Raw genomic sequence first — 12,632 nt, forward strand, 5'->3', positions numbered from 1 at the left:
TTTTTTTTTTTTTTTTTTTTACCAGAAACTACAATAAAAGTAATTCATCATGAGACAATTTTCACTTTCGGATGAACTGCTTGCTGTGTAAGATTGAAGAGTGATTCACTTTCGCTCTGAGACTCTGAAGGCAACTTCTGTTTAAATGCATTTCACTGGCTCTTGACATGAGACAAAACAGTTGTCTTTAGTTTTTAAAACAAGAGTATATATTCATTTTGACCCTGATTAGAGATTATGGCAACAGTATTTTGTAATGCAATACCATTTCAGTCAATTTCTCTTTATTTTAAAAACATCATGAAACGTGTATCTTAAATAATATTAACAGGTACAACTTTTGTCATTTATTAGTAAATACTAAAAACTAACATTAACTAAAATGAATACATATTTTACAAGTATTATTTGTAGTTACCTGATGTTAACAAATGAAACCTTATTGTAAAGTGTTACCAAACATTTCTACTATATTCTCCCAAAATGAAGAGGTTAAACTAAAATATTCCTCCTTTATGAAGTTTTCACTGCTGCATCACTACTTTTTGTTAATACCGTCAGATATTTATGAAAACTAAGTTACACGATTTGTTAAAAATCCTCATTTTAAATCGCTCTGATTAGGAAAAACACCTCCTGTAGAAACATCTCTTGTATTTTAAACATGATATGCAGAATCATTTTTGATGGTGTAATATTTCAACAACATTGTGAAATTTTCTGACTGTGATCAAAATCAATAAATGGATCTGAAAACCATTCTGAAACCATTCTGTAGTTTACTGGTTCTCAACCAGGGGCCCGGGGACCGCTGGGGGCCTCAGCAAATTTCCAAGTTGGCCACAAAATGACTTCTATTATAATTCATTAATAATATTAGAATTTAATTAAACTCACTTAAAATGCTAAATCAAGATTTTTTTTTTTCCCCATCAAGAATTATTGTATTTAATGTATGTGCTTTATTTGACTATATAACACACTTCCAGTTCCAAACAAAAAGTTTGAAAACAAGCAAGATAAAGGAGAGGCCTGGCTGATGAGAATTACTGCTATAGTCTCACTTCATTCATTCATTGTAGTGAATGCTAAATTCGTCAACAACACAAGGACAAAGGAATACAGGATGTTCAAACTCCCCCACCCTGTAGAGTTTAATGATATGCCATGTGTCTTATTGACTCCCTGATAAGTAGCTTTTAATACAACTGTAAATATTTGCTCAGTGAGATATGAATTATTTTAGACTAAGGCTGGTAATATTCAGCACTATGTAATGTGTCAACGTTTCTTTTGCAGGTGATGCCATATTAAGAAACCTTGAGATAAAAGAAAATGCCTTGGTATGTTGCTTTATGTTTCGTGTTAGACATGTACTGTCTTTTGGTTGTACAGGAAATCCATTAACTAAGCATTCATTATTCTAATGCTCTGTGAAGGTGTGCTTCCTTGACTTGCGCTCTAATGTGAGTCTTATTTTTGAAACAGAGTCAACTGGACATTCCTTTCAAAGTCAGAGCGGGACACATAGGTAAGTGTTGAACTGCTTGCTGTATGCTATATCATGGCTGTTGACTTAAATTTTGACTATTTTCGTGTTGCTTTGTAAAACCAGTCTGCACTGAGATCTCCAACATACACGTCCGCTATGAGGATGCTGTGAGTACTTTGACATTTACATTCTCTGTGGTTCTTGAGCTTAGAGCTTTTATATACTAAAACCTGTAATATATGTTAATTTTCCATGTTACACATGTATTCAGGTCACCAATCCCGATGCTCCGCTCTCCTTCGGAGTGTCCCTGCAGAACCTCAGCCTCCAGGTATGCCAGTAATATCATGCAAAATTAAATTATTAAATTATGCCTTTGTTGGTTGAATCTCATAAGAATGTCTTGGGCATTTTTCACACCAAAATCAAGTGAAAATGTATATTTTGCATTAAAAAAAAAATCATCTTTTTTAAATATGTATTGATTTATATATTATATGTTTTTTTATAAATAATATAAAATTTATATTAAACAATAAAAAAGAATCAAGAAAATATATGTATATAATATATTATTAATTTAAAATGTGTTATAAATTAACAATTTTATAAGTGTATTTTTCTTTAGGAAAATATATTTTTTTAAATAAGTTTTCTTTTGACATGTAAACATATGATTTTATATTATTCTAATCATAAAATGTATTTATATTTAATATATTTTTTTATGAATACAAAATATTGTTTTTGTTTTTGTTTTCCTTTGATTTTGGGGTGAAATATGACCTAGCTGTGTTTTTGTGTGATTTGCCCTGATAGACTCTATAATTAACAATAAGCCATGAGAGGCTGTACAGTGATTTCATTACAGTGATTTGATCACAGTTAAATGGTCCTGATACCATTAGGCATGGCTAAGCAATGCAACTTTTTTTTTTTTACAGTGGATTCAATAATTTTTTTCATAACATTTGTATTTAATTTTCCAGACCGCTGATCAGAATTGGACACCATGTCTTCTGGATGAGAAAGCCAAGCTGTTTTTCAAGGTCAAAACATGTCTTTTTCACTTTCACCATTATGTGTAGCAAAACGAACCACTATTATTCACTAGTTAATACCGCTTGTTGCGTCATTTAGCTTGTACGTCTGGACAATCTGTTTGCGTACTGGAATGTGAATTCAGAGCTCTACTCCAACCACAACCCTGATGAGGCTCTGGTAGGGTCTTCAGATTTTATTAAACTTTTAGTCCAAGGAAAAGAAATTGCACATTTTCATTGTTTGTAAATTTTTTATAGCGACACCTGAAGCACAGTGTAGCCATCCAGAGCGCTATCCCTAAAGATTATCATTTCAGTGAGTTCCAGCTTTATTTCATTCACAAATTTCATGTGTATTCAACAGTGTTTTCTCTATGAAATGCAAACCAACTTTGTTTTTGTGTGTTTTTGCTTTAGTCTTTCGTCCAATATCTGCAAGCGCCAAGCTGCGCATGAATCCTCGCTCCGATGTGGACTTCTCCTCACCAAAAGTGGATCTAGTGGTCAACCTCCCTGAGGTGGCTGTTGAACTTAGCCGTCCACAGGTGTGGAAGACATCCATTTAATTTTGTGCTATTCAGTGAACAATTCATTGACATATTTTGAATGTAATTATGGCTTGAATGTAACTTTTTGTTGTTTTCTAGTACGTGAGCATTCTGGAGCTGTTGGGATCGGTGGATATGATGACCCGGAACCTTCCATACAGGAAATATCGTCCAGATGTGGCAGTTCACACTAATGCGCGTCAGTGGTAAGTGCATTTCGAGATTGTGGTCTTGACTATTATTTAATTTCATGAGGCTCTGTACTTAATTTTTTTGTGGTTATCATAGGTGGCGATATGTGATCACAGGCGTTTTGGAGGTCAATGTAAAGCCCCGCCTTTACATGTGGTCATGGCAACGCATCCGTCACCATCGGCAACATGTGAAAAAGTACCGAGAGATCTATAAGAACAAAATCACCAGTAAGAAGCCTGCAGAGAGTCTGCTGAAGGAGCTTGAGGTGGGTGAGCACTGCGCATGCTCAGTAAAGGCACAGTTCACACAATAAGGAAATTCTGCTGTGATGTACTCACTCTCATGTCGTTCCAAACCCATATGCTGTTATTTTTTCTGTTGGGGATACATATGGCTGTTTTTGGTTTTGTTTTGGAGTTTAACAGCCGTGGTCACTATGAACTCTCTTTGTGAACTGGCAAAAATGGCTGTGTTTTGTCTTGGAGTTTGTTTGTTTTTTTTGTTTTGGAGTTTGAGTCTTTGTGAACTGGCAAACATGGCTTTTTTTTGTTTGTTTAGTTTTATTTTTGTTTTTTGTTTTGTTTGTTTTGGAGTTTGAGTCTTTGTGAACTGGCAAACATGGCTTTTTTTTTTTTTAGTTTTATTTTTGTTTTTTGTTTTGTTTGTTTTGGAGTTTGAGTCTTTGTGAACTGGCAAACATGGCTTTTTTTTTTTTTAGTTTTATTTTTGTTTTTTGTTTTGTTTGTTTTGGAGTTTGAGTCTTTGTGAACTGGCAAACATGGCTTTTTTTTTTTTTAGTTTTATTTTTGTTTTTTGTTTTGTTTGTTTTGGAGTTTGAGTCTTTGTGAACTGGCAAACATGGCTTTTTTTTTTGTTTCGTCTTTGTTTTTTTTTGTTTTTTGGAGTTTGAGTCTTTGTGAACTGGCAAACATGGCTTTTTTTTGTTTAGTTTTAGTTTTTTGTTTTGTTTGTTTTGGAGTTTGAGTCTTTGTGAACTGGCAAATATGGCTTTGTTTTATTTGGAGTTTGGTACAATGAATTGAGAAATATATCTTTGTTTTTGTGTGTGTGTGTGTGTGTGTGTGTGTGTGTTTTTTTTTTTTGGAGTTTGAGTCTCTGTGAACTGGCAAATATGGCTGTTTTTTGTTTTGTTTTGTTTGTCGGTTTTGTTTTGGAGTTTGTCAGCTGTGGTCACTGTGAACTGTGTCTTTGTGAACTGGCAAGAGTTGCATAAAGACTATTCAAATAATTTTCCTTTTGTATTAAAAAAATAACAGCATGTGGGTTTGGGATGACATGAGAGTGTGCAATACATAAAAAATACACCTTCAGGGTGAGCATAACACTGCTGTTCTGAAAGAGACTGAGCCTCTGCTGAATGATGCATGATGTTTTACTTTGCATAATGAAAAAATGCAACATGCTTAGTTAACCTTCATGATTTAATCTGCATTACTCCAAAAAAAAAAAAAAAAGAAACTTTTCATAAATCTGGTATCAATTACAAATAAGGAGGGGCGTTTTGATCACAACAGATCCATTTCTAACACCTTTTTTTAACCCATTTTATGAATGTTATAATTTAGGAAGAACCAAATAAGACTCTTGTCGTTTCCGTGACAGTTTTGTTTTGTACATAACCTTTTTATTTTTGTTCACTCTTTAGGAGACTGAAAGAACCCTGGATATATTCAACATCACTATGGCGAGACAGCAGGCTGAGATGGAGGTGATGTACCATCACATTCATACTCTCTCACACAGTCACATTTGGCTTGTGCAACATTTTATAAATCATTTGAACCCTCAATACAATGTGGCCTATGGCTCATAATCACAAGAAATGTGTTCCTGTAGCTCAGCTGGTGGAGTATGAAGCTAGCAACATAAAGGTCTTGGTTTGAATCTCTGGTTTCTGACTGAATAACACCATTTTGACTCTTGTGTATTCTGTCGCTGGTGTTGTAGGCCTCAAAGGCGGGGCTCAGGATATACCGTCCTGGGGTGAAAGTGGAGGAAGAACAGTCACAGGGCTGGTTCGGCTGGATGTGGAGCTGGTCTGGAGAAAGTGGCACACAAACCAAAGATGTCAAAACGGGAGGTTTGTCTGCGCTCTGTATCTCTTTATTCCTTCAGAGAGTCTGAGCTCTAGAATTCTGCAGAAAGATATATGTGGATATTTTCTGATAGTAATTTCAGCTCATTGTAATATTTAAATATTCCACAGAATTCCACATCATCTGTTTCGGATAGATTTGCTGAGCTTCTGTTCATATCTCTCAGGTTTTGATGAGCTAATGACTCCAGCGGAGAAAGCCAAACTATACGCTGCCATTGGATACAGCGAGACAGCCGTCAATCCTAACCTGCCAAAAAATGTTAGTGACAAACAATCATCACATATATAAATCCAGTTTTTAGAAGTTAATAGTTTCTTTTATAGATTTTTATAAGTGTTTATGCAAGATATATTCCCCAACTTGACTTGCATCAAAGTGTATACATGTGTATATATCTACACTACTGTTCAGAAGTTTGGAAAATTTACAGTTTTTAAAATGTTTTTTGAAAGACGTCTGCTGGTAATATTATGAATTATTATTATTATTAAAATAACTACTTTTTTATATGAATATATTGGTAACACTTTACAATAAGGCTCCATTTGTTAACATTAGTTAACATGAACTAACAATGAAAAATACTTGTAAATCATTTATTAATCTCAGTTTTAACATTTACTAACATTTTATTCAAATTTTAAGTTGTATCTGTTAATTAATGTACCTGAGCTAACATGAACTAACAATGAACAGTTGTACTTTTAGTAATTAACATTAACAGAGATTAATACAGTAACAAATGTATTGCTCATTGTTAGTTAATGTATTAATTAATGTTAACTAATGGATCTTATTGTGAAGTGTTACCAGTATATATTAAAATGTAGTTTATTCTTGTGATGCAAAGCTGAATTTTCAGCATCATTACTCCAGTCTTCAGTGTCACATGATCCTTCAGAAATCATTCTAATATGCTGATTTACTGCTCAAGAGGCATTTTTTACTATTATCAATGTTGAACACAGTTGTAATGCTTCATATTTCACAAAGTGATTTTTTTTCTATGATTCTTGATGAATAGAAAGTTAAGAACAGCAGCATTTATTTCAAATATAAATCATTTGTGTCATTATAAATGTTGTTACTGTCACTTTATAATCAATTATTGATCCCCTTACTGATCCCAAACTTATGAACAGTATAAATAATTTTAGCCTTCTTGTATTAAGCAGGATGTTCCAGTCCATTGAAATTACACATCTTAAGTTCATGTAAAGCATCACGCCCCTGACTAATATTTTTGTTTGCAGTTTGAAAATATGAAGATACATTTCCAGCTTAATCGCCTGTCTCTGTCAATCAAAGAGAGCCGAGAGAAGCCGGAGATAATCCAACTGTCCGTCATTGATCTGAAAGCCATGCTGACTCAAAGACCTGCGGCCCAAGCAATGAAGTACTGTGTTCTCTTCTCAAGTCCACTCATCTCACCCACTTTTATTCATTTAATTTGAAGGAATTTTCTGTGTTCAATACAACTTAGTGTCACACTTGCTGTTGACAAATACTTTTAACTTGTTCCTCAATTGTGAAACAAGCACAAAACACATTTACAATAATGCACTTATAATGAAAGTCTGTGGGGCAAGATGTTGCACTGGAGTAAATCTTGACGTAACTTTCACATGATGTGCAGAAGACATACAAGATGCTCATTTGGCTTTTTAACCCTCCAGAATGTCTTGCCACGTCTTGACATTAGTGTAACAATCATTTTTGTTCAGCAGAATTCCTGTAAGCCAGAGCATGCTGTTGTATGACATAATGTTTTGCTTGTCAGGATCTCTGCTCAGCTGTCATCGTTTGAAGTGTCGGGTCTCCCACGAGGCAAGTCGGCCCCCATCCTGCTGTCTCCACGTCATGTGGTCGGGATGAAAGATACGGCTTTACTGGACCTCATGTTTGAGACGAACCCACTGGACGCGAGTGCAGACCAGAGACTCCGCATCGAGTCCCAGGCGCTGGAGATCATCTATGACTCTGTGAGTGTGAGGGAGCATCTCTCTATGACTGGGGGAAAAAAAATTAAAAAAAACTTTTAAACCCCTTTGTCATATAATATTTTCTTGAGATTAAGTTAATATTTCAATAATTTAACAACACATTTGCATGTTATGCAATCTGATGTTGGTCAATGGGTACATGAAATGCATGTAAAAAAAAAAAAATTCTCTAAAGTATTTTTTTTTTAAGGTAAAGGGCTGCACTATTTGGTCAAAAAATTATATTGTGAATATTTTGTCAAATATGGCCATAGCAATTTTAACTGCTTTTTGATAAACACTTAATCTTATTTGAAAAGGTCTGTGTTTTTTGCCTAGATAATTCAGCAGCAGAAATATATAAGCGGCCACAATCTGATGCCAGTAGAATTTTAGAAATATAGTAAAAGTAGAAATGTATTATTATTATTACCTTAATTCTAGAAAAATAGGCAAAAAAGACAGAAATATACGCATTGCAACTGTAATAATACAATTGTACTGTATAAGGAAAATAATATTTGATATTCTAATAATTTTTATTTCATTCTACAAGTTATATTACTAATATTTATGTTAATTTATTCACTTTCAAGTGTTTAATTCTCAAGCTTTTATTTTGGGGGGAAAATGCAGGAAAGTTTTTCCAAGTCTCTTTAAAGGTAGTCGATTATGGGTTTAGAAACGTTTCTTGTTACAAATCTGGTAAAATGCTAAAAAAAAACAACCTGTTCTGAGAAATGTTATGCAGATGTGAACCGAAAATGGTCCTGGCCCATGCGGTGTTCACAAATGCTCAAATTTATAGCAGCTGCTCGCGTGTAAATGAACACACGCAGTGCCTTTTGCGGTTTGATAATCACGCTAAGCCATGTCTTGATTTCAGTTTTATTTAGATTAATTGTTCAGACCTCTTATGTTTCATTTTACATTTGTATGATATGATTAATTACTCAGGAACCCCCATCTGGGAAACCCTGCTGTATGCTATGAATGGATAATGTAGAGTGTACAGTATGTTAAGTGTGGTTTGTTCTTTTTGTAGATGACAGTGAACAGTATGTCAGCTTTCTTCATGCCTCCAAAGGACCTGCAGCTGGATGAACTGACCAACGCCACCCTCATGAAGCTGGAGCAGTTCAGAGACAAGACCTCCACAGGTGTGTGCGGATTCACAAGTCATGTATTTGTTTGCTAGATGCTTTCCTTTCCAAAGTCGGCGGTGCAACGTGGATCAGACTTGAAAAAAAAAAACATAACTGCAGATTTCCTACACATTTTATAATAAAAGTTTTAAAAAAATTACTTTTTAAAATGTTTTTAAATGGGAATTTTGTGGTTATAGAATAGTAGCTCGTACTAAAACAGTATTATTCATTATTCACAGGACTCATGTACATCATTGAGACTCAGAAGGTTCTGGATCTGAAGATAAACCTCATGGCTTCATATGTCATTGTACCAGAAAATGGCTTTTATGACCCCAAACACAACCTTGCCATTCTGGATTTGGGTCATTTCCAGGTAAAAAAAAACATCTCACTGTCAGTGCACATGGTTCTTTATCATTTTTCATCATGAAGTGCTTCATATAATTTATATCAGGCAAAACAACAAACAGAATGATCGAAAGAAATGTGAATTCCTTGTTTCCCCAATGAGTCATACTTCTTTTTAAACCAACATTAAAGGGGTCATATGATGCAATTTCATTTTTTCCTTTCTCTTTGGAGTGTTACAAGCTCTTGGTGCATAATCAGAGTTAACTTGTTTGATAATTTTTGTCAAAAATCATGAAATTATTTGTGATTTATTTTATTCTGTTGACTGCAGCGGCTTTTAATAATAAAAAAAATAGCATATCTACATATAGTTTATTTTTTAAATTTCATAAATTATTTTATTTTGATGTCTTTATACTATCACATTAAATACATATATATTTATTGCACCATATAAATGTTTTATACATGGAAATATATAGCTGCCTTTATATTCTAAAAAGGCCATTACTAATGAGGGGATGATAATATTTAATTGGATAAAAGTGTGTTTGTTGTGTGTAGATGTCCAGTCAGAGCAGAGTTGGCCTGCCTCAGCTGTCTGTGGGCAGCAGCACTTTAGAGGACATCATGTCTCGAGCTTATGACAGCTTCGATGTCCAACTCAGCAGTTTGCAGTTCCTCTACACCAAAGCAGGTGCGCAGACTCGCACAGTGATTGACATAATATAGACTTTACAGGGCTTTACATACTGTATGCTGCGTGTGTTATCAGGTGGTGACTGGAAGCGGGCTCGTCCGCTCAGACAGTCTGCTTTCCACATCCTGGAGCCTGTGGACCTGAAGGTGGTCTTCAGCAGAGCCATGGTGGTGACGGACTCACGAATGCCCAAGTAAGCAGAAATTGCCCCGTCTGGTGTGCACGTGATTGAACACATCATCACACATTATGCATGCGTTGACATATTTGTACCTAATGGTTTTCTTTTTATTCAGGTTTAAGATTTACGGTGAGCTCCCTCTTCTGTCTCTGCGTATCTCTGATGATAAAGTGCGTGGCGTCCTGGCATTGCTTAGCAGCATTCCACTTCCTGAGAGTCGCCCAGCGCCCCAGACTAGAGCGCCACAAGCTACACCCAAGGTAATTAAAAGAATACTTATAGGTGTGTCTTCCCAGACAAATATAGATATGATCGTTAATATAGATATGATCGTTGTTGTGACTTGACAAACTGACTTTTGGTGGCTCTTAATTGTTCATCTGTAAATAATACAATTTAATGCAGCAAATGATGGGTACGGATAATAAATTCAATTATATTGCTGAAATAAAATAATACCTTACACAGTAAACAACAGGACTTTGAAAATGTTGCAATCAGGAAGCAAAACTTAATCTGCTGTCATTGTTAATTTAGTATTATTAATGTAATGTTATACTATTTATTACTGTTTTGAATTAGCTTTTTATTTATATTTTCTGTTTTAGTAATTTCATTATGTTTTTATCTCTTTATCATTTTCTTTTTTAAATTTTTTTTATATTTCTGTTTAGCTTTAAATTTATTTCCATTTTAGTTTTAGTCATTTTAGTACTTCAGTTCATTTTATCTAATTTCGACGTTTTTTATCTAATATTTATACTTTATTTTTATTTCAGCTTCATTTCAAATAATGGAAATTATGTTTAATCATTTTAGTTAACAATAACTATCCTGTCCGACATGGGGTCGCAGTTATCATCTGATGCCTATAATCTCAAATATTAAAGCTAATTAAAAAAATAATAATTTCCCCCATTTATTGCCGGTCTTCATTTTAACAATTTCAATATTCTCACAATTCTTAAAATCCCAGGGCTAATTTAAATTTCAGTCTTTCTTTTAGTGATTTAAAAAAAAAAAAGACACACAAACTATGGATAAATAGAAGTATATAGTTTGGCCCCTGTTGTTTTTTTATTTATTTATTAATAGTAGATAAAGCAGATATTTGCCTTATTTGATAGAGTATCAATAAAGATTTCCCAAATAAATTCACAAGCCTTTGATTCAAATCAGTTTAGATCTGATATATTTGGACAGATTTCCATTTTGCTTGCATTTATCCACCAATGTTGTTGAGAGTTGTTTTTCTCTTGCAGCTGTGTGATATATTTTTTTTTCCCATTAGGCCTCCAAACGAGGGAACACACCTCAGCTCACCCCTCGAAGACCAGCCATAGACGACCTGCGTGCATCCATCATATACGGCTCAGGTCAGACACACCTTCATACAAACTGATTCACCGAGAGAGATCTACTCTATAAATCCAATATCATAAAACGCCATTTTTGTCTTTTTCAGATGAGGAGCTGTTCTTTGATGCCCCTAGTTCACCGATCGAGGATCTGCCGTTCTTTGAGGCTTCCACTGGCTCTCTGCAGGGTTCAGCCTCTGATAAGCGTCTGTCCATGGTGCTCAAAGACCCCAAGAAGAACATGACCGAGTTCCTCTTGAGATTTGAGATCAGCAAGGTCTGATAATGCAAGATCATTAACACAAGATCATTGATTCTCTCAAGTTATATTTAAACTATGCTTTTCTTTCCGTATAGAGATGATAACAGATGTGTGTAAGAAATGTGTATATACTGTATGGTTCATTTGAAATGATCTTAGCATTTCAAGGCTCATCCAGTCATTTTTTTCACCCAGTGACACTTTTCCCTCCTTTGTTCCCCTCTAGCTTTCCATTCAGCTGTGCCGCTTGTCCGGCAGAGAGGAAGTGAGCGTTCTGCATCTGTTCATTGATGGATTAGGGACAGAACTCAAACTTCGCACCTTTGACATGTCTTCATACACCTTCCTGCGTGAGATCTGCCTCGAGTGTTCAGAGTACTTGGGTAAGTGCATTGAACTCTGGCTTTTAACCCTAGTGATCTGCCTTGCTGTCTACTGTTTACACTGTTTTTTTTGTAAGAAATTAATACTAGGATGCAGGGCCTAAAATTAACACTCGCCAAGCGCCAAATGTGAGTAAACTTCAGCTATATCTATTATAACAATGCAATGAAGTGAAAACAACAGCCAAAGAGATTTTTAAAGAGATTCGCTGTTTCTGACATAAGCGAATAAAATAATCTTTTCCGAAGACGAGATCATCGTGATTAGCTGTTCTGTCATAAGCGACAAGAGCGAATCAAATAATAGGATGCAAACGGACTGATAAGGTCAGAGCAGTGTGATGGCCAGCTTGTCCCTAGACACGGTTCTAATAACTTTTACCTGAGAAGATTTTGCTGCTTCATTTCGGAAGATTAACTCTTCCCTTCTTTATTCTTCATAACCCGAGAATGCGGTGACGCATACCTGGGGTTATGCCGCCTAAACGGTGCAGTGAAGTAAAGTTTGAAAGGCTGCACGTTCGGCTGTACGCATACAGCGCACCAGTAGCGCTTCAACGCACGAAAACACACACAATTATGTCAAAATGCGTGGTTTTGGCGAGTTACCTTGTAAACGTAGTCTTAAATGAGTTATAAAGTCTTAAATGACTGTAAAGAGTTGGGAGAAAATCGGATATGTGTCAGATCCGCGTCATATGCATCAGGTTTTAAAGAGACAGCGCTGATTTTAAAGTGAAACCTGCTGAAGTCTGTCACTGATGTAAATCAAAGAACAAAAGAAAAAGAGAAATCCTTGGACTGTTCTAGTCGCTGATGAACTTTTATAGCTTGAATAAAGATTAATATGTATAGTTTATGCATAT

The 12,632-nt window shown here is 35.1% G+C and overlaps 1 protein-coding gene across 1 annotated transcript in view; it reads left to right on the forward strand.

The window, feature by feature from the left end:
• vps13a (vacuolar protein sorting 13 homolog A) overlaps positions 1–12,632 on the forward strand; it is a 47,078-nt gene that overhangs the window by 1,255 nt on the left and 33,191 nt on the right. Inside the window, exons 2-24 of the mRNA XM_016528927.1 lie at positions 1,300–1,343; positions 1,489–1,531; positions 1,607–1,659; positions 1,764–1,823; positions 2,482–2,541; positions 2,633–2,713; positions 2,794–2,851; positions 2,953–3,080; positions 3,183–3,289; positions 3,372–3,543; positions 4,945–5,007; positions 5,247–5,379; positions 5,562–5,656; positions 6,652–6,794; positions 7,179–7,380; positions 8,426–8,540; positions 8,768–8,904; positions 9,447–9,579; positions 9,658–9,775; positions 9,879–10,023; positions 11,055–11,139; positions 11,229–11,398; positions 11,610–11,766. Of these exons, the coding sequence (XP_016384413.1) occupies positions 1,300–1,343; positions 1,489–1,531; positions 1,607–1,659; positions 1,764–1,823; positions 2,482–2,541; positions 2,633–2,713; positions 2,794–2,851; positions 2,953–3,080; positions 3,183–3,289; positions 3,372–3,543; positions 4,945–5,007; positions 5,247–5,379; positions 5,562–5,656; positions 6,652–6,794; positions 7,179–7,380; positions 8,426–8,540; positions 8,768–8,904; positions 9,447–9,579; positions 9,658–9,775; positions 9,879–10,023; positions 11,055–11,139; positions 11,229–11,398; positions 11,610–11,766 (2,502 nt within the window). The remainder of the gene's footprint in view (positions 1–1,299; positions 1,344–1,488; positions 1,532–1,606; positions 1,660–1,763; positions 1,824–2,481; positions 2,542–2,632; positions 2,714–2,793; positions 2,852–2,952; positions 3,081–3,182; positions 3,290–3,371; positions 3,544–4,944; positions 5,008–5,246; positions 5,380–5,561; positions 5,657–6,651; positions 6,795–7,178; positions 7,381–8,425; positions 8,541–8,767; positions 8,905–9,446; positions 9,580–9,657; positions 9,776–9,878; positions 10,024–11,054; positions 11,140–11,228; positions 11,399–11,609; positions 11,767–12,632) is intronic.

The sequence above is a fragment of the Sinocyclocheilus rhinocerous genome, unplaced genomic scaffold (assembly GCF_001515625.1).
Source record: "Sinocyclocheilus rhinocerous isolate Xijiao unplaced genomic scaffold, SAMN03320098_v1.1 scaffold451, whole genome shotgun sequence".
NCBI classification, from domain to species: Eukaryota; Metazoa; Chordata; class Actinopteri; order Cypriniformes; family Cyprinidae; genus Sinocyclocheilus; species Sinocyclocheilus rhinocerous.